Source organism: Hemiscyllium ocellatum, chromosome 34 (assembly GCF_020745735.1).
Source record: "Hemiscyllium ocellatum isolate sHemOce1 chromosome 34, sHemOce1.pat.X.cur, whole genome shotgun sequence".
Lineage (NCBI taxonomy): Eukaryota > Metazoa > Chordata > Chondrichthyes > Orectolobiformes > Hemiscylliidae > Hemiscyllium > Hemiscyllium ocellatum.
In genome coordinates, this window is record NC_083434.1 from 8,858,353 (window position 1) to 8,883,807 (window position 25,455).

Below are 25,455 nucleotides of genomic sequence, written 5' to 3' on the forward strand. Positions count from 1 at the left end.
TTCTTCACTCTCAGCACTTTGAAGTGCATGGCCAGGTTTATTAGATAGTGATCTAAAGAATAAACTCTGCATGTCTGCTGCTTAACTTAGAACATTTGAGATTAATTGATCTCCACATGCCAAATGGCTCGATAATAAAAACCAGGCATGGTGAGAAGAAGCTGGAGTTCTGACTTGTGAGACTTGTAGGCTACCTGTTGATGGACAATGACTTAATAACAGAGAAGGGGAAAGGGGCCATTGTTAAACCAGGAAATTGTTTAATGGCTTCTGAAAGATGATATTGGAAAACACATTACAACACAATATTTAACAACATGATTGTAAAATGTACTCCTGCTCGGTAGACTTAAATCTACATCAGTATTAAGAGACATTCAGCCAAACTTGTAAAATTCCCCTTGGGATTAGTTCCAATTTAGAAACAATGCCCCTTTTATTTGTTTAGTACTAATATTGCTGTCTTAGTTTTAACAGCTGAAGATAATAAACGTTTGCTGTATTGCTCCAGCCTGTCCTAAAAATATACGACTTTACCCACTACCACACTTTGGACTAAGGAACTTGCATTTCTGCAATAATTTTGACATCCTTATATCCCAGAATACCTCATGTTGATTTTTTAAAAATCATTATTTGTAGTTTTGTACATAAATGTAATCTCGATTTGTAAGGTCCACCAACATTAAAAATGATTAAAGATCAGGATCTGGATCTTATGAGTATTGGCAATCACAGTAGTGTATGTCAGTATATATTAATAGTCTGTGTATATCATAATAGTCAGTATATATTAACAATCTGTATGTAAGATAATAGTATATATTAATAGTCTTTGTATATCATAACAGTCAGTATATATTAATAGTCTGTGTGTATCTTAGCAGTCAGCATATATTAACAGTCTGTGTATATCATAGTAGCCAGTATATATTTGAGATTTCACTGCTGCACATTTCTGGCCAGGCCTACAAAGCCCAGCTTTCCCTGAAATGTGGAGCATAGCATCCCTCTCAGAACTCTGTTGGATCAGAGTAGAGTTGAGAAGAAGACAGAATGCATCCCCTTTTTACTGTACTAACTGCCATGTGGTAAGTTTAAGTATTCAGTTCGAATTTTCATTATTGGATGACTTCTGAGATGCATTGATAGGGTTGATAGAATCTTCTTCCTAAAGTTGAAATGTCAAATGCTAGGGGGCATGTGTTTAAGGTGAGGGGGGGGGAGGTTTCAAAGAGATGTGAGGGGCAACTTGTTTTTACACAGATGGTAGGCACCTGGAACACTCTGCCAGCAGTGGTAGTGAAGGCAGATACGATAGGGGCATTCAAGGGACTTTTAGCTAATCCATGAATATGTAAGGAATGGAGGGTTATGGGTTAAGGGCTGGCAGAAGTGATTAGTTTAATTTGGTCTCATATTCCTGTGCTGAAGGGCATATTCCTGTGCTTTACATTCTATGTTCTCTGACTGCGTGTAAATGGATGGAGAGGCTAATAGAGGGAGGTGGTTAGCATTGGTGGGTTTGGAGAGGGAGCATGTTCTGTGTGAGTGAGGTGACCAGTTGGGGAGATTAGTTGGCAGGCCAGGGAAGTATTTGATAGTTTGAAGAGGCATTGGTAGGTCATGGTTTGAGATAGTCAGGATCTATGATGATTCAGATGTCAATTCTGACTTACGCAGGAATTAGACTGATTTCTTTAAGCCTAACATTTCCTGAGTAAATTTACAGGTAAGTATATCAGAACTGTCCAAAGTCTCTGACTGTAGCTCACAATTGGAGACTTCTGCAGAGGATCCTCTGGAACTAATTGGAATCTTACTGGGCAGTTCCCATGTAGATCAGCATACCATGACCTTAACAGAATCCTGACACTCATCTCTGTTAATAAATCCAATCTCTGGCAATCCAGGATCAGAGACTACAGTAAATGTTGTGGTTCTGTTCGCCGAGCTGGGAGTTTTTGTTGCAAACATTTCGTCCCCTTTCTAGGCGACATCCTCAGTCCTTGGGAACCTCCAGTGAAGCGCTTCTGTGATGTTTCCTTCGGCATTTATAATGGCTTGTCTCTGCCACTTCCGGTTGTCAGTTGCTGTCCGCTGCAGTGGCCGGTATATTAGGTCCAGGTCGATGTGTTTGTTGATAGATTCTGTGGATGAGTGCCATGCCTCTAGGAATTCCCTGGCTGTTCTCTGTTTGGCTTGCGCTATAATAGTAGAGTTGTCCCAGTCGAATTCATGTTGTTTGTCGTCTGTGTATATGGCTACTAAGGATAGCTGGTCGTGTCGTTTCGTGGCTAGTTGGTGTTCGTGGATGTGGGTTGTTAGCTGTCTTCCTGTTTGTCCTATGTAGTGTTTTGTGCAGTCCTTGCATGGGATTTTGTACACTACATTGGTTTTGCTCATGCTGGGTGTCGGGTCCTTTATCCTAGTGAGTTGTTGTCTGAGAGTGGCTGTTGGTTTGTGTGCTGTTACGAGTCCTAGTGGTCGCAGCAGTCTGGCTGTCAGTTCAGAAATGCTCTTGATGTATGGTAGTGTGGCCAGTCCTTTGGGTTGCGGCATGTCCTCGTTCCGTTGTCTTTCCCTTAGGAATGTACGAGACAAAGTATCGTACCTATGATAATAAGAAAAAGACAAACACATAACCTCAACACCAAGGAGAGGGAAGCACTAAAATCACTAAAAAACAATAAGAACATAATCATACTACCAGCAGACATGACTGTCATACTGGACAAAGCAAAGTACATCCTAAAGGCACAACATCTACTTGCAGATACCAACACCTACCAAAAGAGGGAGTCTGACCCCACCCCACAGCTCACCAATAGGATAAACAACACACTGAGGAATCTACAAAAAAAAGGACAGATAACCAGGTCTGACCTACAAAGAATGAAACCTGAAAGCAACAACACCCCCAGATTCTATGAACTACCTAAAGTGCACAAACCACACATCCCACTCAGACCCATAGTATCACTATCAGGAACACCATCACACAAACTGGCTAAAGAGCTACAGCAGAAACTGAAACACCTGATCAGCGGATCCAAACACTCTATACAGTCAATACAGGAATTCTTGGACAGCATCAGAAATATACACGTAGACAAGGAAGAAATCATGGTCTCATTCGCTGTAACGGCACTGTTCACCTCTATCGACAAAACCCTAGCCAGAGAAACAATATCCAACCTGCTGGACATACAGAACAGACAACAGGACATTGAACCTATTAACAAAGACGGCATACTTAAACTACTGGACCTGTGCCTCACAATACACTTCACATTCAACAACCAGATATACGAACAAATCAACGGAACACCCATGGGCTCACCGATCTCTGGACTCCTAGCAGAAGCAGTAATGCAAAGGTTAGAACAAACAGTTTTACCACAAATACAACCCAAACTCTGGGTCAGATATGTGGGCGACACCTTTGTAATCATTAAAAACACAGAAATAGAGAACACACACCGGATCATCAACGCCACACTCACAGGAATCCGATTCACGAGAGAGGAAGAAAAGGACAACCAGCTCCCATTCCTAGACGTGATGGTACAAAGAACACCGAACGGAGAATTCAGCACAAAGATATACAGAAAAGCCACATACACAGACCAAGTCCTGAACTATGAAAGCAACCACCCCAACACACACAAACGAAGTTGCATCAGGTCACTATTCAAAAGGGCCACAGCACACTGCAGTACACCAGAAATGCAAAAAGAGGAAGAAGAACACTTATACAAGGTATTCACCAAAAACAGATACCCACGCAATTTCATCAACAGATGCCTAAGAGAAAGACAACGGAACGAGGACATGCCGCAACCCAAAGGACTAGCCACACTACCATACATCAGGAGCATTTCCGAACTCTCAGCCAGACTGCTGCAACCACTAGGACTCATAACAGCACACAAACCAGCAGCCACTCTCAGACAACAACTCACCAGGACAATGGACCCGATACCCAGCAGGAGCGAAACCAACGTAGTGTACAAAATCCCATGCAAGGACTGCACAAAACACTACATAGGACAAACAGGAAGACAGCTAACAACCCGCATCCACGAACACCAACTAGCCATGAAACGACACGACCAGCTATCCTTAGTAGCCGTACACACAGACGACAAACAACATGAATTTGACTGGGAGAACACTACTATTATAGCGCAAGCCAAACAGAGAACAGCCAGGGAATTCCTAGAGGCATGGCACTCATCCACAAATTCTATCAACAAACACATCGACCTGGACCTAATATACCGGCCACTGCAGCGGGCAGCAACTGACAACTGGAAGCGGCAGAGACAAGCCACTATAAATGCCAAAGGAAACATCACAAAAGCGCTTTACAAGAGGCTCCCAAGCACTGAGGATGTCACCTAGAAAGGGGACGAAACGTTTGCAACAAAAACTCCCAGCTCGGCGAACAGAACCACAACAACAAGCACCTGAGCTACAAATCCTCTCCTAAACTTTGAACTACAGTAAATGGCCGAAATTTCTTTAAGGCCTCCAATATATTCTCTGCAGAAGTCAACCTAAATGTAGCAAAGAGCTAGAAGATTGGGCAGGACCTGGAAATGTCTAAACTCCACCCAGAACTGCTTGTAGAAAATGTGACACAAGTGTCCACATTACCTTTGGTTAAATGTTTTGGCCAAGTGCAAGTTGAATTGAGGTTTTGGTGAGTTTTTCTCTTTGAGGTTTAACATGGTTTTACTCCACATTGGAACAAATGTGCTTCATTAATGAACTACATTGCTCTATAGAAATTGTCACATCCAATTCTATCCTCAGCTTTTCACAAAATAACTTGCCACTTGCATGTAGGATCCCAGGAAACATGGTCAGATGGATACAGACTTGGCCAAGTGGCAGGAAGTAAAGGGTGATTGTCAAGAAGTGTTTTTGTGATTGGAATCCTGTGTCCAGGGCTACTCCACAATAATCCATGTTGGGTCATTCCTGTTTGTAATATATGTATCGACAATTTAGGTTTGAATGTGGGTGGGGATTGATCAGTAAGTTCGTGGATGATACAAAACTGTTGAGGTGATTGATAGTCAGGAAGATAGCCTTAGATTACAGGAGGATATTGTTGGGTTGATCTGTAGCAAATAGAATTCAGTCCAGATAGGTGTGAGGTGATGCACTCATGCAGGACAAACAAGGTAAGGGAATACATGATGAATAGTAGGACTCTAGGAAGCACCAAGGATCAGAGAGACTTTGGGGTGCATGTTCACCAGTCTCTTAAAAAAAGCAGGGCAGGTAGATGAAGTCGTCACATGGGATACTTTATTTAAGTTGAAGAGCAGAAAAGTTATACTGAAGCTGTATAAAATGTTGGTTAGACCACAGTGCAGTTCTGGAATCCACGTTATAGGAGAAAGTGATTGTACTGGAGAGGATCAAGGAAATGTAATAGACTGGGATTGTTTTCCTTGAAGCAAAGGATACTGAAGGATAAGTTTCTTATCCCCTAAGTAGAGCAAAACTTGGTCTAGTATTCCTCCTGTGGATGCAGTGACATCCATTTGCCCCAACTAAGTCCGTACCATCCTTCAGTTGTTCTAGTCACCCTGTTGCCCGAAATGTCGATTCTCCTGCTCCTTGGATGCTGCCTGACCTGCTGCGCTTTTCCAGCAAAACATTTTCAACCCTGCTGTCATTGCCCAGAAGCTATCGCAATGCAGTGAGTCATGTGCCTGTCTGGCTGCCTCTATGGAGAGTCGGATGGCTGCTATTGGGGACCTGTTCCAGCACCCTCAGGGTCTACTGAAGTGGTCTGTACACCTGCATTCCACTGTCCAGCCATTGGTCCTCAGGACCAAAGTCATGGCAACAGGGAATGGGAACCTTGCATGTACCCCAGGTACCCCTCCTCACACGGAAACATGGTAGTGCCAGGAGGTAGCCAAAAAGAGAGGAAAAACCACAGATAGGGCACTCCGAAATCTCCACTCAGCATTCCAGAGGTGACTGGACTCCCTACCTCCACCCCATGTGACCCCCTCTTGATGTCACCAGGGAGAGTCTGCTTGCATCTGGCAACAAGCCCTCAACATATCTGGGCTGACCATACTCAAAGGCCCGCTATGGTAGCCCAACCAAGTTCCAGGTCCAACGGGCTCCACTGCTGCTCAATTTCCCTCTGCCTCAGCTGCATAACTATGGAGTACACTAACAAAGTGGGGGCACAGGAGAGGTTATGAGAAAGTTTATTTAGGGCACTTTGGTGGCACAGATGACAATATATTGTATGCTATTTGACATTTTTCTATAAATGGCATGATTTTGACCTTTGCCCCTCCGGTCTTAGCCTGTGCCAGTATGATGCTTAGTTTCTTGGCCATGCATGATGTACTGTGGATCAGTGCCTGTGTTTAGGGCCAGCTGTAGCTTGTAGAAGCAAGAGGAACAAGCTCTATACAGGGGAGTAGGTTTTGCTGACACTAATGCTCCTAGTCCTACAACATCGCTATTCTTTCCCTGACCTCTGTGTCCAAAGGTATGAGAATGAGTTGACCAATGATGTCTGAGGCAATGTAGCAACCAGTAAAGCCAATGCCAGTGATTGGGGACCAAGCAGGTTTATATCCTTTACAGTGCCTAGGACTGTGTTTGAGTGTAATGTTATATTCCTTTTAAAGGCTTCACATTATTGATTATTGGGGCCCACTACCTCAGTTTGAGTCAATTTTCTTCAATATTCAAGTTGCAAAAAGTACTTCGCCAAATAAATGATCTATGAAAAGGCCAATTTATATAATCAATTTTAACTAGAAATTGGAATGTCATGACTAAGTCCATTTTTTTTCAATAAAGCTAAAAGTAAAGAATGAACGTTAACATACTTAAACAGTGTCCTAAAAGATCATATAGGAATACTCCAGATGAGAGATTCAATCTGAATGTTTTTTTCGACAAGAGTAATTAGGGATAAAGGAATCAAGATGGGTTTACACAGTTGAGGTGCACAACAACCATTTGTTCCCAAATGAATTGATGTTCCCATAGCGACTGAAGCTATACAATGTTCCTATTAGTGAGTTTTGTAATGATTTATAAGGAGGTTGTAATAAAGTTAAGGTTTTCCTGGGATACATTGTGCTTAATTTTTCAAACTGTATAGGAACTTATTTAGAGCTTTTAAACTCAACCAAATACTAAAGTAGAGGTTTATAAAATTATCAGGAGCATGGATAGGATAAATAGGCAAAGTCTTTTCCCTGGGGTCAGGAAATCCAGAACTAGGGGGCATAGGTTTAGGGTGAGAGGGGAAAGATATAAAAGAGACCTCAGGGGCAACTTTTTCACTCAGAGCATGGAAACAGACCTTTCGGTCCAACCCGTCCATGCTGACCAGATATCCCAACCCAATCTAGTCCCACCTGCCAGTCCATATCCCTCCAAACCCTTCTAATTCATATGCCTAAATGCCTTTTTAAATGTTGCAATTGTACCAGCCTCCACCACATCCTCTGGCAGCTCATTCCATACACATACCACCCTCTGTGTGAAAAAGCTGCCCCTTAGGTCTCTTTGATATCTTTCCCCTCTCATCCTAAACCTATGTCCTCTAATTCTGGACTCCTCCACCCCAGGGAAAAGACTTTGTCCATTTATCTTATCCATGCCCCTCATAATTTTGTAAACCTCTATAAGGCCACCCTTCAGCCTCCGACACTCCAGGGAAAACATCCTCAGCCTGATCAGCCTCTCCCTATAGCTCAAATCCTCCAACCCTGGCAACATCCTTGTAAATCTTTTCTGAACCCTTTCAAGTTTCACAACATCTTTCCGATAGGAATAAGACAAGAATTGCATGCATTATTCCAACAGTGGCCTAACCAATGTCCTGTACAGCCGCAACATGAGCTCCCAATTCCTATAGTCAATGCTCTGACCAATAAATGAAAGCATACCAAACGCCTTCTTCACAATCCTATCTACCTGCGACTCCACTTTCAAGGAGCTATGAACCTGCACTCCAAGGTCTCTTTGTTCCAGCAACACTCCCTAGGACCTTACCATTAAGTGTATAAATCCTGCTAAGATTTGCTTTTCCAAAATGCAGCACCTAGCATTTATCTGAATTAAACTCCATCTGTCATTTCTCAGGCCATTGGCCCATCTGGTCCAGATCCTATTATAATCTGAGGTAACCCTCTTTGCTGTCCACTACACTTTCAATTTTGGTGTCATGTGCAAACTTACTAACCACACCTCTTATGCTCACATCCAAATCATTTATATAAATGACAAAAAGTAGAGGACCTAGCACCAATCCTTGTGGCACACCACTGGTCACAGGCCTCCAGTCTGAACAACAACCCTCCACCACCACCCGCTGACTTCTACCTTTGAGCCAGTTCTGTATCCAAATGGCTAGTTCTCCCTGTATTCCGTGAGATCTAACCTTGCTAAGCAGTCTCCCATGGGGAACCTTGTCGAAAGTCATTCTGAAGTCCATACAGATCACATCCACCACTCTGCTCTCATCAATCCTCTTTGTTACTTCTTCAAAATACTCAATCAAGTTTGTGAGACATGCTTTCCCACACACAAAGCCATCTTGACTAACCCTAATCAGTCCTTGCCTTTCCAAATACATATACATCCTGTCCCTGAGGATTCCCTCCAACAACTTGCCTACCACCAACATCAGGCTCACCGGTCAGTAGTTCCCTGGCTTGTCCTTACCATCCTCCTTAAACAGTGGCACCACGTTTGCCAACCTCCAGTCTTCAGCACCTCACCTGTGACTATTGATGATACAAATATCTCAGCAAGAGGTCCAGCAATCACTTCTCTAGCTTCCCACAAAGTTCAAGGGTACACCTGATCAGGTCCTGGGGAATTATTCACCTTTATGCATTTCTAGACATCTAGCACTTCCTCCTCTGTAATTTGGATATGTTTCAAGGTGTCTCCATCTATTTCCCTACAGTCTATATCTTCCATATCCTTTTCCACAGAAAATACTGATGCAAAATACTCATTTAGTATCTCCCCCTTTTTCTGCGGTTCCACACAAAGGCTGCCTTGCTGATCTTTGAGGGGCCCTATTCTTTCCCTAGTTACCCTTTTGTCCTTAATATATTTGTAAAAACCCTTTGGATTCTCTTTAATTCTATTTGCCAAAGCTATCTCATGTCTCCTTTTATCCCTCCTGATTTCCCTCTTAAGTATACTCCTACTGCCTTTACACTCTAAGGATTCACTAGATCTATCCTGTCTATACCTGACATATGCTCCCTTCTTTAACCAAGTTTCCAAGTTGCTAATATTCCTTTTATTCCATGCCTACGCCTTTCCTCAAGTATATTGTGTGACATTATATTGAATACATTCTGGAAGTCCATGTACACCACATCAACAAGCTTTCCCTTATCAGTCCTCTCTGTTACGCCTTAAGAAAAAGCTCCAAATTAGTTAGACATAATTTTCCCTTAACAAATTAGTGCTGTCTCTTTCAAATTAACCCACATTTATTCCATGTGACTATGAATTCTTAAGTAATTATTTCTAAAATTTTCTCCACACAAAGGTTTAACTGATCAACCTGTAATTACTGGGCTTTCTCTTTTTTGGTGAAGAGCATGATGTTTGCAATTCTTCCTACCTCTGCATGACACTCAAACAGAAGATTGAAAGATTATTGACAGTGCCTCTATGATTTCCACTTTCTCCAATATCTTTTGGATGCACTTTATCAACTTCAAGAGCAGAAAGCTTTAAACTTTTCTAATGACTGAGTTTCCTCCTATACCATCACAGCTGTGTAGCACCTGTTTTATAGGAGAGAGTATTAATTTAACACCTCAACCATGCTTCTTGACTCCATGTGTAAATCCTTCACTGCTGATATGCATAAAGAACACTTTGGGATATACAAAGTTATAAATCACACAACACTAGATCATAGTCCAAAAAGTTTATTTGGGAGCACTAGCCATTGGAGCACTGCTCCTTGGACAACCACCTGATTGGTGGGAATCTGGAACTCACTGCCTATAAAGATGGTGGAGGAAAAGAACCTCTTAACGTTAGTCCAACAGATTTATTTCGAAGCACTACCTTTCAGAGGGCCAAATCATGACTTTAGGATATATCTGACATTTTTTAATTGAACCTTTGTTTCTCTAATTTGCTTTTTTACCTCTCTTCAATAGTTTCTATATTCAATTTGGCTCTCATTTGTATTTACTACTAGGCATATGTCATAAGCACACTTTCCTCCTTTTCTATCTACCTCCTTTGCCATCCAGGGAACTGTGGATTTGTTTGTCCTGTCTTTCCCTTTCAAGGGAATATAACTTGACTATGCCTGATCAATCCCTGCTTTGAAGGTAATCCATTCATCTACTACTTGTTTGTCCTAGACTGTCTGCCCAGCCTCATTCTATCCCATTGAAGCCAGCTCTCCACCAATTGATTACTTCAAATCTGACATAACCAATGTCATTGCCATTCTTTTCCCAAACCTTCTGATAAGGGAATCACTGTCCCTGAAATGTTCCCATCCTATCACTTGATCTGCATGGCCCATTACATTCCCAAGATCGAGAATTCTAGCAGGGCTTGCTTTCTTGTTGGATGTATACCTCAAAGAAATTCTCCTAATCAAAATCCAGAGAGGCTTGCCCTTTGCTGCCTCTTAAACTACCACGATCCCAATTTGCAGGTATATAATTAAAATCTCCCAATTCAATCACTGGAAAGCAGAAGGAGCAATTTCTGAAAATACACAACAGATCTTTCAGCGTTTTAACCAAGCAAGGATCTAATTTAGAATTCTACATATCAATCCTTCACCCAAGAACTTCCATTTAAAATAAAACTGACCAAAATACTACATAGCCATTTTTGTTTCAGGTGCTTTGTGTTTCTAGTATTTACAGTTTAAAGTGGGTGCGCGTATTGTGATTAATATTGTTTATAATTTCATTGTTCCTTTACCACACCTTATTGAGCTTTTAATTTGCTTCAAATCCTTGCTGCATTGTATTTGTGGTATGAGAATTAACCTCCAGTACAACTTACCAACGCATTCTACCATCCATGGGAAGCAGGTTCATACCATGGCATTTTACTGTCTCTCATCTTCTCAAGTTTATTGGATAGAAGCTGAAAAAAATCTGGTGTAGGTGGAATGAGATGTTCATGGAAATATCTGAAGCTACTGCCTTTTCCACCAGCTTTTGATTAAAGGTGGCAATGATTTGGAAGTACATGTCTGATCCAGCCCTTTTGTTAAAGATTGGTCATGTGTAGATGTGAGCCTAAGAAGAGAAAGATCATTTCTTCAGCTAGAGAGTGGTGGGCCTGTGGAATTCATTGCCATAGAGCACAGTGGAAGCTGGAACGTTAAATGTCTTCAAGTCAGAGATTGATAAATTCTTCATCTCACAAGGAATTAAAGGGCTATGGGGAGAGTGTAGGTAAGTGGTGTTGAAATGCCCATTAGCCATTATTAAATGGTGGAGTGGACTCAGTGGGCTGAATGGCCTTACTTCACTCCAATGTCTTATGGTCTTAAATCTCTTTTGAATTGCATAACCGCATTTTTTTTTCTAGCTATTATAAACCATATGTAAACCAACAGTTGCAGAATTACCAGCTTCTAGAGTTCTCCCCACTAAGTCTGAAAACATTTCCAGATTTAATGATTTGGGCACCATGTCCATCCATTATACATTACAATACAATCCAGCAAATGAACAGGCCCTTCAGCCCACCAAGCATACGCCGATTCCCAGTCCTTACTTAGATCTGCTCCTTATTGCCCATGTGCAATACCTGTCCCTCTGTTCATCTCATGTTCATGTGTCTATTGAGATCAAGATACAGCTGGAACCTTGTTAACATAACTGCTTCCACCACCTCCACTGCATCCCAGATACTCACTACCATCTTTATTAGAACATTTCCTTGCACTTATCTCTAAACTTTCACCTCTCACCTTGAACCTGTGACCTCTTTGCATTTGACCTTTCCATCCTGGGAAAAAACCTTGACCATCCATCTTATCTATGCCTCTTGTAATTTTGTACACCGTTATCAGGTTGCCCTGCAGCCTCCATATTTCCAGTGAAAGTAACCAGAGTTCATCCAACCTCTCCTCATAACAAAAACCCTGCTGGCACCTTCCTGGTAAACTTTCTCTGAACCCTTTCAAAGCTTAAACATCTTCCTGGTAGTGTGGTGACCAGAACTGCACACAGTATTCCAAATGTGGCCTAACTAAAGCCTTGTACAACTGTAACATAACCTGCCAACTTTTATATCCGATGCCCTGGCCAATGAAAGCAAGCGTGCTGTATGCCTCCTTGACTACCTTATCCATCTGTGTTGCCATTTTCAAGGATCTATGGGTCTGTATACCCAGATCCCTCTGTGTGTCAATGCTCGTAAAGTTTCTGCCATTTATTGTATAATTCACACCTGAATTTGATTTCCAAAATGTATCACTTCACATTTGTCCAGATTAAACTCGATCTGCCATTTCTTTGCAAATATCCGCAATCTATTTATATTCCACTGTATCCTTTGTTTAATATCTGTAATGCCACCAATTTGTGTCATCCACAAACTTACTAATCAGACAACCTACATTTTCTTCCAGATCATATATATGTATATTACAAACAACAAGGAACCCAGCACTGATCCCTGCAGAGCATCACTAGTTACTGATCTCCATTCCGAAACTCCACTCTTTCCACCACTATTTTGTCCTCTCTGACCAAGCCAGTTTGGTATCTATCTCACCAACTCACCCCAGATCCCTCAAGACTCTATCTTCTGTACCAGCCTGCCATGAGATACTTTATCAAGTACGTTACTGAAGTCCATGCAGATAACATCCACTGCCCTTCCCTCATCAATCATTCTTGTCACCTCCTGAAAAAACTCAATCAAGTTGGTGAGACACAACCTTCCCACACAAACCCATGCTGCTAATCATTAATAAGTCCATTTTTTTCCAAATGTGAATAAATCCTGTCTCGGTATCTTCTCCAACAGATTCCCCACCACTGACATCAGACTCGCTAGCGTGTAATTACCTGGATTATCTCTGTTTCCCTTCTTAAACAAAAGAACAACATTAGCCAATCTCCAGTCCTCTGAAACCTCACCTCAGGCCAAGGAGAATGCAAAGATATCTGCTAAGTCCCCAGCTATTTCCTTAGTTACCTCCCACAGGATCCTGGGATTGATCCTGTCTTGCCCTGGGATTTGTCTACGTTAATGTATTTCAAGACACCCAACTTCGTTATATTGACCTGCCTGAAAGTGTTCATATACTTTTCCCAAACCTCAATATCCCTCTCTTCAGTGAATACTGATGTAAAGACTCATTAAAGATTTCACCCATTTCCTCTGGTTCCACCCATAACCTCCCTCCTTTATCTTTGAGTGAGCCTACCTTTTCCCTTCCCTCTTGCTTCTAATGTATGGATAAAATGCCTTGGGATGCTCCTTAACCTTGCTGGCCAAGGACATTTCCTAGCACCTTTTAGCCCTCTTAACACCCCGTCTGTGCTCCTTCCTACTTTCTCTATATTTTTCAAGGACTTTGTCTGTTTTTAGTTGCCTCGACCTGAGGTATGCTACCTTTGTTTTGACAAGCTGATAACCTCTCCTGTCATCCAAGGTTCCAGAATCCTGCCACACCTGTCCTTAATTTTCACAGGAACATGCCTGTCCTGCTGTCTAATCAACTGGTCCTTAACACATGTGGATTTACTCTCAAACAGCCACTTCCAATCAGCGTTCTCCTATTCTTGCTTAATTCGGTTAGAGTTGGCCTTCCCCTAACTTAAAAACACCATCTGAGGTCCATTCTTATCCTTATCCATAAGTATACAAAAGCTTATGGAATTATGGTCACTATTCCCAAAATGTTCATCCACTGAAACTTTGATCATCTGACTGGACTCATTTCCCAATATGAGGTCTAGTAGGGCCCCCTCCCTCAATGAATTATCCACGTGACTGCTTCAAACAACCCTCCTGGACAGGTCTATAGTACAATCCCACCATTGTGATTGCGCCCTCCCTATTCCTGAGCTGTACCCATAATACCTCACTGCAAGATCTCTCCAAGTTGTCCTCCCTCAATGCAGCTGTGATATGCTCCCTAACCAGTATTGTAACTCACTCACCTCTTTTGCTTCCTCCTCTATCTTGTCTAAAACATCAATATCCCAGAACGTTAAGCTGCCAATCCTGTCCCTCTTTCAACCACGTCCTGATGGTAGCAACATCATCATAATTGCATGCTTTAATCCAGGCTCTAAGTTCATCTATTTTACCTGTTAAACTTCTTGCATTGAAGTGAAATACATTCGAAGCCTCCAGTTCTACTGAACTCAGCAACAAGTCCCTGATTGCTCCTCTCCTTTGCTATATTTGCTCTGGGTTTCTCTACTTATTGACCTGCTGCTCTCATTCCCACCCTGCTACCACACTAGTTTAAACACTTTCAGGTGGCACTATCACACCTCCTTGTCAGGATGTTAGTTCATTTCCACTTTAGGTGGAAGCTGTCCTTTTTGTGCAGGTCCCACATTCCCTGTAAGACATCCCAATGGTCCACGTTTTTGAAGCCCTCCCCCTACTCTAACATTTTAGCCACATGTTTAATTTTACTCCTCAGTAGCATATGGCATGGGAAATATTCCTGAGACTACTACCCTAGAGGCCCTGCTTTTTATTTTACTACCACACTCCCAGAATTGTCATTTCAGGACCCTGTCACTCTTCCTAGCTATGTCGTTTGGACAATGATTTCTGTCTGTCTTACCCTCCTGTTTTAGGACGTCCTGTACCCACTCAGACATCCATGACCCTGGTTCCAGGGAGGCAACATACCATCCCAGAGTCTTTTTCGCAACCACAGAATCGCTTACCTGTTGCCCAGGGGCTATCAAATCTCCAATTACTATTGCTCTGCATGCTTTGTCCGTCCCCTCTGTACAGCGCCAGATGTGGTGCCAGTGCTCTGGCTGCTGCTGCTGCTGTCACCTGATGGGCCAACCTCCTCATCAGTATCCCAAATGGAATACATAAGTTTGATAGGAGGACAGCTGCAGGGGATTCCTGCACTGACTGCTTGTCCTGTCTAACAGTCACCCATCTATCATCTTGGACTTTGGGGTTGTGACTATGTTTCTACCATTTCTGTCGATGACACACTGCACCATTTGTGTGCTCTTTGTTATCTCCAACTGCAGCTTAAGCTGATCCATTCATTAGGTGAGCAGCTGAAGCTGGGTATACTTGCTGTTGATTTAATTGCTGTCAGCACCCATGACTGAGCATTCTTCGCAGTTGGAACACACAACCCCACCAACTGACATGACTAACCCTCCATTGGCTGTTAGTTTGCAAGTAAAATTTTAATTAGCTACCAAAAAAGTATAATTATTACTTTTGAACATAGCCTCTTCCCCCCCCCCCCCCCCCCCCCCCCCCCACCCCAACTTACTATCTGAACTCACTGAACTATCCAGAAGATGAACTAACCGTACTCACTCTGTAATGAAGTAAGATTCCTTCACCTGGAGCACCAAGGGGATGAATGGGTTAACACAAACTAGCACTGACCAAGCAGAAATTCTGCTCCCTTTTCCCACTCTCTGGGCTACATCTCCACCTGTACTTTACTCCTTTCCCCCACCCCTACCTTTTCTCTAGCATGCATTCCAACCTTTTCCTCGCTACAATCAATTCTGAAGAAGGGTCACTAGACCCAAAATGTTAATTCTGCTTTCTCTCCACAGGTGCTGCCTGACCTGATGGTTTTTTTTGGCAATTTCTTATTTTGTTAATGAATTTTTGTCGTAGGATCTTCAAATGGACGATAATTTTTTTTAGGTTGTATCTGAAGGAATGTGCTGGTATTTATGTCAAGCTGATTTGTATTCCACGTATGCTGTCGACATTTCTAAGTTTGAGTTCTGGCCTGCTGGATTGAACTGGTGAACTTTTCAGCATTTCAACTTCACCCACTGAGTGGTGTTTTTATTTTCCCATTGCACAGTGAGACAAGAATGGATTTCAAAACTTAAGTTGCTTTAGGACTAAGGTGTGATAATAATCTTAGTCATTCAAACCCTCAGTGTAAAATTTAGTTTTCTGATGCACTCATTGTCATTTCATGTCCCTGTTTTGTCAGCTATTTTATGGGGGTTTTTTTGGTGTGCTTCACTGTAATATTTTCTTCTTCTTTCTTTTAAAAACTACCAGTACGCCAAAGCTCTGTGTCAGAAACAAGTTCCAGGCAAAGTCCACGCTCTGAGGATGGCAAACCAGGCCGGTTTTCAGAAGATCAAGAATTGCGAGGAAAGGAGAAGATGCCCAAGAGAGAGCGACAGCATTCAAAAGTGGAGGGAAAGAATGGCAGCAAGTCCAGTGACTCTGGAGAGGAAGGAGACAAAGACTACATATTTGTATAGAGGCTTTTGGATTAGGAGGTTGTGTAGCACAAGAGCACACAGTGATATGAATAATCAGGGTGTAAAGATGATCTGAGATGTTTCTACTCACCAGCCAGACAACAAATTAAAACTTATCAAAACTGGAAAATGGCATTTAGGTTCCTGCTTTGAAAGCAATCTTTTTTCTTATAAAAGAAAGGCTTGGTTCTTTAAAAGATTGTTTGTTTGTTTGTTTGTTTGTTTATTACATTTATTTGCTGCATGCATAATACTTTTCCCTTATCCCTGTGATTCCTATCTCTTCCTTCTTCATTCTTCCCTGCTTCCCACCTCTGACAAATTCACATTCCTTTTTATTTTTAAATTTTGTTCCCATACTTGCAAATGTTGGCAGTTTTTCTCATATATCAGATTTCTGTTAACCAGCTGCCATGGGAAGACATGCCTTGTACAAAGACATCAGAAACCGAGCAACCAAACTGGAATCTTTTCAAGGGCAGCTTCTGGACAATGAACAGCAAGCTTATGGATGTACTCCTGTGTGCTTATTGTGTGTCGGATGTGCATGCAAGATATAATCCTGTATGCATTTGAGTAAAATAATGATACTAACTGAGCACAGTAAAGGAATAAATTTGTATAATTTATTATAAATAAAAGAGGAGCTTGGATAGGTGTTTGTAATCATCTAACAGGGCATATTTTAGCCTCCAGGTGTACAGATACTCCATTTCAGATTATTAAATCTGTTTTCACCAACATTGCCATAAGCACAATGAGCAAGAATATGTGGGGATGGTGGGTCCATCATGTGGGGTGTAATGTTTAGCAGTTTCATGCTAATGGACTGTTGGAACTGGGAAGTTTATTTTTTATGTTAATCATTAGGCTAACTGATGATCTGTTTATCTACTTGCTTTTACATCTGAAATTATCTAATCATTATGCCTTCCAGTGGCATATATTGCTCTCTGTAAGTTAGTTCAGTGTAGAGGGGATTTCTTTCTGTATATATTTGTACCAATAAAGAGAATGATTCTACTGTTCTGTTGTCCTTGTATTGTAAAGAAAGTGATTATGGACACAGCTTTCAATTATGATGAACACAATGCAGTCAAGGAATTAAACAAGGAGCTATAGGAATGATATTTGTTCACTTTGAGATTAATGTTGAAATTAATTGTAAATAATCTATGTATGTTATTCTTCATATGCATTGTGGTTCAGGATAATTTTGCATTGATAATTTTGTATTTCTTGCCATCTAAAATCTACATCCCCGCAATATTTGTTTTGTGGATCGTGGGTTCAAAGGCTAGAAATAATTCCAGTCGAGGTAAAGTAAAATTGGAGTTTACTATTCAGTTAAGCAGATAATCACTGATACCACAGCCAGAAGTAATCAACAATGTCATTAAACTAGATTTACAACACAAATAGAGATCATTTACTCTCTGTCTCCACATTGGTTTATTTGGTTCCATTGCAACAGCAATGATTCGGTGTTGACTTTATTGCGTATTTTAATGCAACTTTAAAGTAGCAATGTGTACCATCCAGAAAATGCACCCCAGCAACTTGCCAAGGCTGAAGACAAGCTAAAGATCTCGACACCATGAAGACAACCTGTGTATTGGTTGATCATCAGCTAGAACTTCCCCGTCCAAAACATATATCAAGCAATCCGACTTGAAATGACATCACCATTCCTTGGATGCTGCAGAGTGAAAATTCTGGAACTCCTTCCCTAACAGAGTTACCCACATGGCAGGCTGGAACAGTTTAAGAGGCATCTGACTACCATCTTTTTGAGAATACAAATGGATGGACAGCCAATGCTGCTCTTACAGACAATGTACAATCTTGGTGCATTTATTTTAGTGACTGGTTTAGAGCTTCTCATGGTGTTAAAAAGCAAAGGAGTGTTAATTAACTATTAGCTGTGGCTGAATGTTAATTTGCTTCATTTATTATTATTGTTAATATAACCTGCTCATTTAAGTCTAGCATAGCCAGCTTCCAGGAATCAACTCTTGCAGTAAAGTAATAGAATTTCAGGCAGGTTTACTGAAGAACTGGAATTTCACCCTTGAGTCCGTGTTGGTAGTCTTGCTGAAGCCAAAAGGTCATGGGTTCAAGCTCCACTCCAAATATTTGAGAACATGTCTGGTTTGACATTGAAGTGCTCACGGGTTGGAGTTGCTATTCTTAATGAGATGTTGAACAGAAGATTAATCAGGTTGGCTGTGAAAAAAAAACTCCTCATAGTTCTGAAAAGTGGAAAATCAAGCATTTTCTGGTTTCTTCACCAATATTCATACTTGAATCAAAACCACGGACTTGTCCTTAATTTATCTCCCAGTTGTTTGTGGGATATTACTGTGGAGATAACCTGCTATATTTACTTGTATTTCAACAGTGAATGTATTTCAGGAGTACTTGAGTATTGGAGTGCTTTGGGATTACCTGATAAGACACTGTATAAATACACAGTCTTTCGCTGTACAGAGAAAATATCAGACCAACAGTTCCTCCATATCCTACGAAGTAACAAAATAAACAAATTCAATGTTTGGTGAAATTAAAACAGAATGATGAATTTAGTATAGCAAGGGAAAATTTGTTCGTTAGTTCAGTCAGGCAGAACTGAACACGGTTGAGGATGTCAACAGTGCGATCTGGTATGGTTTTTTTCTTTGTCACAAGCCGGTTTTGAAATTAATTACAGCAAGCATCTATAATTTCATTTTCTACACACACTCTAATTGAATAGCTTATACCAAAATATTAGATTCACTGTATGTAAAATAAAACATCTTCATGGTCTGTACTAGGTCTTGTTTCAATATAAAGAATTTTCAATCCACTCATAGAACATCAAGCATTACAGTGCAGTACAGGCCCTTCAGCACTCGATGTGCTGACCTGTGAAACCAATCTAAAGTCCATCTAACCTACACTATTCCATTATTATTCATATGTTTATCCAATGACTATTTAAATGTTCTTAATGTTGGCAAGAGCAACTCCTGTTGCAGGCAGGGGATTTCATGCCCTTACTATTCTCTTGAGTAAAGAACCTACCTTTAATACCAGCCTTTATCTACCACCCCTCAATTTAAAGCTGCGTCCCCTTGTGCTAGCCATCACCGTCCGAGGAACAAGGTTCTCGCTGCCTACTCTATCTAATCCCCTGATCATCTTGGATACCTCTATTACGTCACCTCTTTAACAAAAACAGCTTCACGTCTCAACCTTTCCTCCATACCAGGCAACATACTGGCAAATCTCCTCTGCACCCTTCCCAATGCTCACACATCCTTCTATAATGCAATGACCAAACCTCCCAACTGCAGCAGAATGAGAGTTTTGTACAGCTACAACATGACCTTATGACTCTGAAACTCAATCCCTCTGCCAATAAAAGCTAACACAATGTATGCTGCCTTAACAACCCTATCAACCTGGGTGGCAATTTTCAGGGACACAGATCTATCTGCTCACATACGCTACCAAGAGCATTACCATTAGTCCAGCACTCTGTATTGCTGTTGCTCCTTCCAAAGTAAATTACCTCAGACTTTTCCAAATTAAATTCAATTTGCCACCTCTCAGCCAGCTCTACAGCTTATCTATGTCCCTCTGTAACCTGCAACATCCTTCTGCACTGTCCACACCTCTACTGACTTTAGTTCATCTGTAAATTTATGAACCCATCCTTCTATGCCATCATCCAGGTCACTCAAAAATAACAAACAGTAGTAGCCCCAAAACCGATCCAATGCGCTACACCATTAGTAACTAAACTCCAGGATAAACCTTTTCCATCAACCACTACCCTCTGTCGTCATAAAACTAGAAAATTTCTGATCCACACCGCTAAATCCCCCTCCATCCCATGCCTCCCTATTTTCTGCAATAGCCTATTGTGGGAATGTTTTACTGAAATCCATATACACCACATCAACTGCTTTACCCTCATCCACCTGTTTGGTCACCTTCTCAAACAACTCAATAAGGTTTGTGAGGCACAACCTACCCTTCACAAAACCGTGTTGACTATCCCTAATCAAATTATTCATTTCTGGATTATTAGAAAATTATCTCTTATAGTCTTTTCCAAAAGTTTGCCCACAACAGAAGTAAGGCTCACTGGTTTAGATTAGGTTACTTACAGTGTGGAAACAGGCCCTTCAGCCCAACAAGTCCACACCGACCCGCCGAAGCGCAACCCACCCATACCCCTACACTTACCCCTTACCTAACACTATGGGCAATTTAGCATGGCCAATTCACCTGACCCGCACATCTTTGGACTGTGGGAGGAAACCGGAGCATCCAGAGGAAACCCACGCAGACACGGGGAGAATGTGCAAACTCCACATTCTATATAATTACCATGGTTGTCTCCACTCCCCTCCTTGAACAGAAATGGCTGAGGATGATGTGATGTATACAGAGGTTGGTAGTGTGAAAGGTGAGGACCAGGGAGTTTTGTCCTTATTACAGAACAGAAGTGCGGGTAGCAGATGAGATGCACTGGAGGAAAGAGCTGACCATAACAAGAACAGACACCCACCGGTCCTCACCTTCCACCCCACCATCCTCTGGATACATGGCGTCATCCTCAGCCACCTACAAACAGACCCAACTCCAGAGATATATTTCCCTCCCCACCCCTATCTGTGGTCTGTAGAGACCATTCCCTCCACGCCCCCCCACCATCCCACCCTCCCCTCCCGGGACCTTCCCCGTCACTGCAGAAATTGCAAAACCTGTGCCCGCAGCTTCCCCCTCCCCCACCCCCAGTCTGAGGTCCCCAAGGAGCATTCCACATGCATCAGAGTTTTACTTGCACCTCCGCAATGTCTTTTACTGTATCTGTGCTCCTGATGTGGCCTTCTCTACATTGGGGAGACAGGACGCATACCTGCAGAGCGCTTCAGAGAACATTTCCAGCACCCGCTCAAAGCAACCCACCTCCCTGTGGCTCAACACTTTAACTCTCCCCCCCCCCCCCCGCCCCGCCAAAGACATGCAGGTCCTCGGCCTCCTCCATCATCAAATCCTAACTACCCAACTCCTGGAGGAAGAACACCTCATCTTCCGACGTGGGACTCTCCAACCACATGGGATTAATGTGGATTTCACCAGTTTCCTCATTCTCCCCCCACCTTATCCAAGATTCAACCTTCCAACTTGGCAGTGCCCTCTTGACCTGTCCTATTTGTCCATCTTCCTTCCCACCTATCCTCTCCACCCTCCTCTCCGATTATCAACATTACTCCCCCTCCCCATCTACCTATCACTCAGCTACCTTCCTGCAGTTCCATCCCTCTTCCATTTATCTCTCCTCTCCCTCGGCTCACAAGCCTCATTCCTGATGAAGGGATCTTGCCCAAAATGTCAATTCTTCTGCTCCTCGGATGCTGCCTGACCTGCTGTGCTTTTCCAGCACCAGATCCTCAACTAATCCTACCCTAGTCATTCTTATATTCCTTATATACCTGTTGAAAGCATGAGAGTTTTCCTTGATCCTGTCTGCTAAAGACTTCTCATATCCCCTCCTGACTCTTCTTAGCTCTCTCTTTAGGTCCTTTCTGGCTAACTGGTCATTCTCAAGCACCCTAATTGATTTTTACATCACCCTCCTTTTTCCTCTTGACAAGAGTTTCAATTTCTTTAGTAAACCACGGTTCCCTCACTTGACCACTTCCTGCCAGACAGGTACATAGTTATTAAGGGGACACAGTAGCTGTTCCTTAAATAAGCTCCACATTTCAATTGTGCCCATCCCCTGAAGTTGCTTTCCCCGTCCTATGCATCCTAAATCTTGCTTAATCACATCATAATTACCTTTCTCCCAGCTATACCTCTTGTCCTGTGATATATACCTATCCCTTTCCATCACTAAAGTAAACTTAACCAAATTGTGGTCACTATCACCAAAGTGCTCATCTACCTCCAAATCTAACACCTGGCCAGGTTGCTTATCCAGTACCAAATCTAATGTGGCGTCGCCCCTTGTTGGCCTGTCTACATACTGTGTCAGGAAACCCTCCTGCACACACTGGACAAAAACTGACCCATCTAAAGTACTCGAACTATAGTGTTTAAGTCCCCCATGACAACTACCCATTATGCTCATCCCTATTTAGAATTATATTTGCTATCCTTTTCTCTACATCTCTGGAACTTTTTAGAGGCCTATAGAAAACTCCCGATAGGGTGATCTTTCCTTTCTTGTTTCTAACCTCAATCCATACTATCTCTGTAGATGAGTCCTCATCAAACACCTTTTCTGCCACTGTAATACTGTCCTTGACTAACAATGTCACATTTCCCACTCTTTTACCAGCTTCCCTGTTCATACTGAAACATCTAAACCCCGGAACCTGTGACAACCATTCCCGTCTCTGCTCAATCCATATCCCTGAAATGGACACAACATCGAAGTCCCAGGTACCAACCCATGCTCCAAGTCCACCCACCTTATTCCAGATGCTCCTGGTGTTGAAGTAGTCACACTTAAAACCGCCTTCCTGCCTGCCGGTACACTCCTGCGACTTTGCAACCTTATTCATGAACTCTCTATTCTCAAACTCCTGTACACTGGAGCTACAATTCAGGTTCCCATCCACCTGCCGAATTAGTTTAAACCCTCCTCAAGAGCATTAGCACATCTCTCTCCCAGGATAGTGGTACTCCTCTGGTTCTTGTGTAGACTATCCAGTTTGTAATGGTCCCACCTACCCCAGAATGAGCTCCAATTATCCACTCACATCCACAGTGGTAAACATAAACAACAACACAGATGTGTAACTGTCTTATCGAGCCATGACCCCAAGACAATCTTAATGTTACATCCTGTGTTATTTTTAACTAAAGCAGGATACAAATGCTACAGGAAGGATAGAAAGGGAGGCAAGAGAGAAGGGGGAGTGGCATTTTTGATGGCAAGGGATATCATTACAGTTGTGCTGAGGGAGGATATTCCCAGAAATACATCCAGGAAAGTTATTTGGGTGGAACTGAGAAATAAGAAAGGGATGATCCCCTTATTGGGATTGTATTATAGACCCCCCAATAGTCAGAAGGAAATTGAGAAACAAACATGTAAGGAGATCTCAGCTATCTGTAAGAATAATAGAGTAGTTATGGTAGGGGACTTTAACTTTCCAAACATCGACTGGGGCTACCATAGCGTTAAAGGTTTAGATGGAGAGGAATTTCTTAAGTGCATACAAGACAATTTTCTGATTCAGTATGTGGATGTACCTACTAGAGAAGGTGCAAAACTTGACCAACTCTTGGTAAATAAGGCAGGGCAGGTGACTGAGGTGTCAGTGGGGGAGCACTTTGGTGCCAGTGACCATAACTATATTCATTTTAAAATAGTAATTGAAAAGGATAAACCAGATCTAAAAGTTGAAGTTCTAAATTGGAGAAAGGCCAATTTTGACGGTATTAGGCAAGAACTTTCGAAAGCTGATTGGAGGCAGATATTCACAGGTAAAGGGATGGCTGGAAAATGGGAAGCCTTCAGAAATGAGATAACAAAAATCCAGAGAAAGTATATTCCTGTCAGGGTGAAAGGGAAGGCTGGTAGATATAGGGAATGCTGGATGACTAAAGAAATTGAGGGTTTGGTTAAGAAAAAGAAGGAAGCATATGTCAGGTATAGACAGGATCGATCGAGTGAATCCTTAGAAGAGTATAAAGAAAGTAGGAAGATACTTAAGATGGAAATCAGGAGGACAAAACAGGGACATGAGATGGCTTTGGTAAATAGAATTAAGGAGAATCCAAAGGGTTTTACAAATATATTAAGGACAAACGGGTAACTAAGGAGGAAATAGGTCCCCTCAAAGATCAGCAAGGTGGCCTTTGTGTGGAGCCTCAGAAAATGGGGGAGATAAACTAAATGAATATTTTGCATCATTATTTACTGTGGAAAAGGATATGGAAGATATAGACTGTAGGGAAATAGATGGTGACATCTTGCAAATTGTCCAGATTACAGAGGAAGAAGTGTTGGATGTCTTGAAATGCATAAAAGCTGGATAGATCCCCAGGACCTGATCAGGTGTACCCGAGAACTCTGTGGGAAGCTAGAGAAGTGATTGCTGGGCCTCTTGCTGAGATATTTGTATCATCGATAGATACAGGTGAGGTGCCAGAAGGCTGGAGGTTGGCAAACATGGTGCCACTGTTTCAGAAGGGCGGTAAAGACAAGCCAGGGGACTATAGACCAGTGAGCCTGACCTCGGTGGTGAGCAGGTTGTTGGAGGGAATCCTGAGGGACAGGATGTACATGTTTTTGGAAAGGCAAGGACTGATTCGGGATAGTCAACATGGCTTTGAGCATGGGAAATCATGTCTCACAAACTTCATTGAGTTTTTTGAAGAAGTAACAGAGAAGATTGATGAGGGCAGAGCAGTAGATGTGATCTATATGGACTTCAGTAAGGCATTTGACAAGGTTCCCCATGGAAGTCTGACTAGCAAGTTTAGATTTCATGGAATACAGGGAGAACTAGCCATTTGGATGCAGAACTGACTCAAAGACAGAGGGTGGTGGTGGAGGGTTGTTTTTCAGACAGGAGGCCTGTGACCAGTGGTGTGCCACAGGATTGGTGCTGGGTCTTCTACTTTTTGTCATTTACATAAATGATTTGGATGCGAGCATAAGAGGTACAGTTAGTAAGTTTGCAGATGACACAAAAATTGGAGGTGTAGTGGAAAGCAAATCTTAGCAGGACTTATATGGATAATGGTAAGGTCCTGGGGAGTGTTGCTGAACAAAGAGACCTTGGAGTGCAAGTTCATAGCCCCTTGAAAGTGGAGTCGCAGGTAGATAGGATAATGAAGGCAGCATTTGGTATGCTTTCCTTTATTGGTCAGAGTATTGAGTACAGGAGTTGGGAGGTCATGTTGCGGCTGTACAGGACATTGGTTAGGCCACTGTTGGAGTATTGCG

The 25,455-nt window shown here is 42.2% G+C and overlaps 1 protein-coding gene across 3 annotated transcripts in view; it reads left to right on the forward strand.

Moving 5' to 3' along the window:
• LOC132832127 (F-actin-uncapping protein LRRC16A-like) overlaps positions 1-17,516 on the forward strand; it is a 458,164-nt gene extending 440,648 nt beyond the window's left edge. For all 3 annotated transcript variants that reach the window (XM_060849857.1, XM_060849859.1, XM_060849860.1), the window contains one exon: positions 16,285-17,516. In XM_060849857.1, coding sequence (XP_060705840.1) covers positions 16,285-16,493 — 209 coding nt within the window. In that variant the 3' untranslated portion in view covers positions 16,494-17,516. The remainder of the gene's footprint in view (positions 1-16,284) is intronic.
• Positions 17,517-25,455: the final 7,939 nt, after the last annotated feature.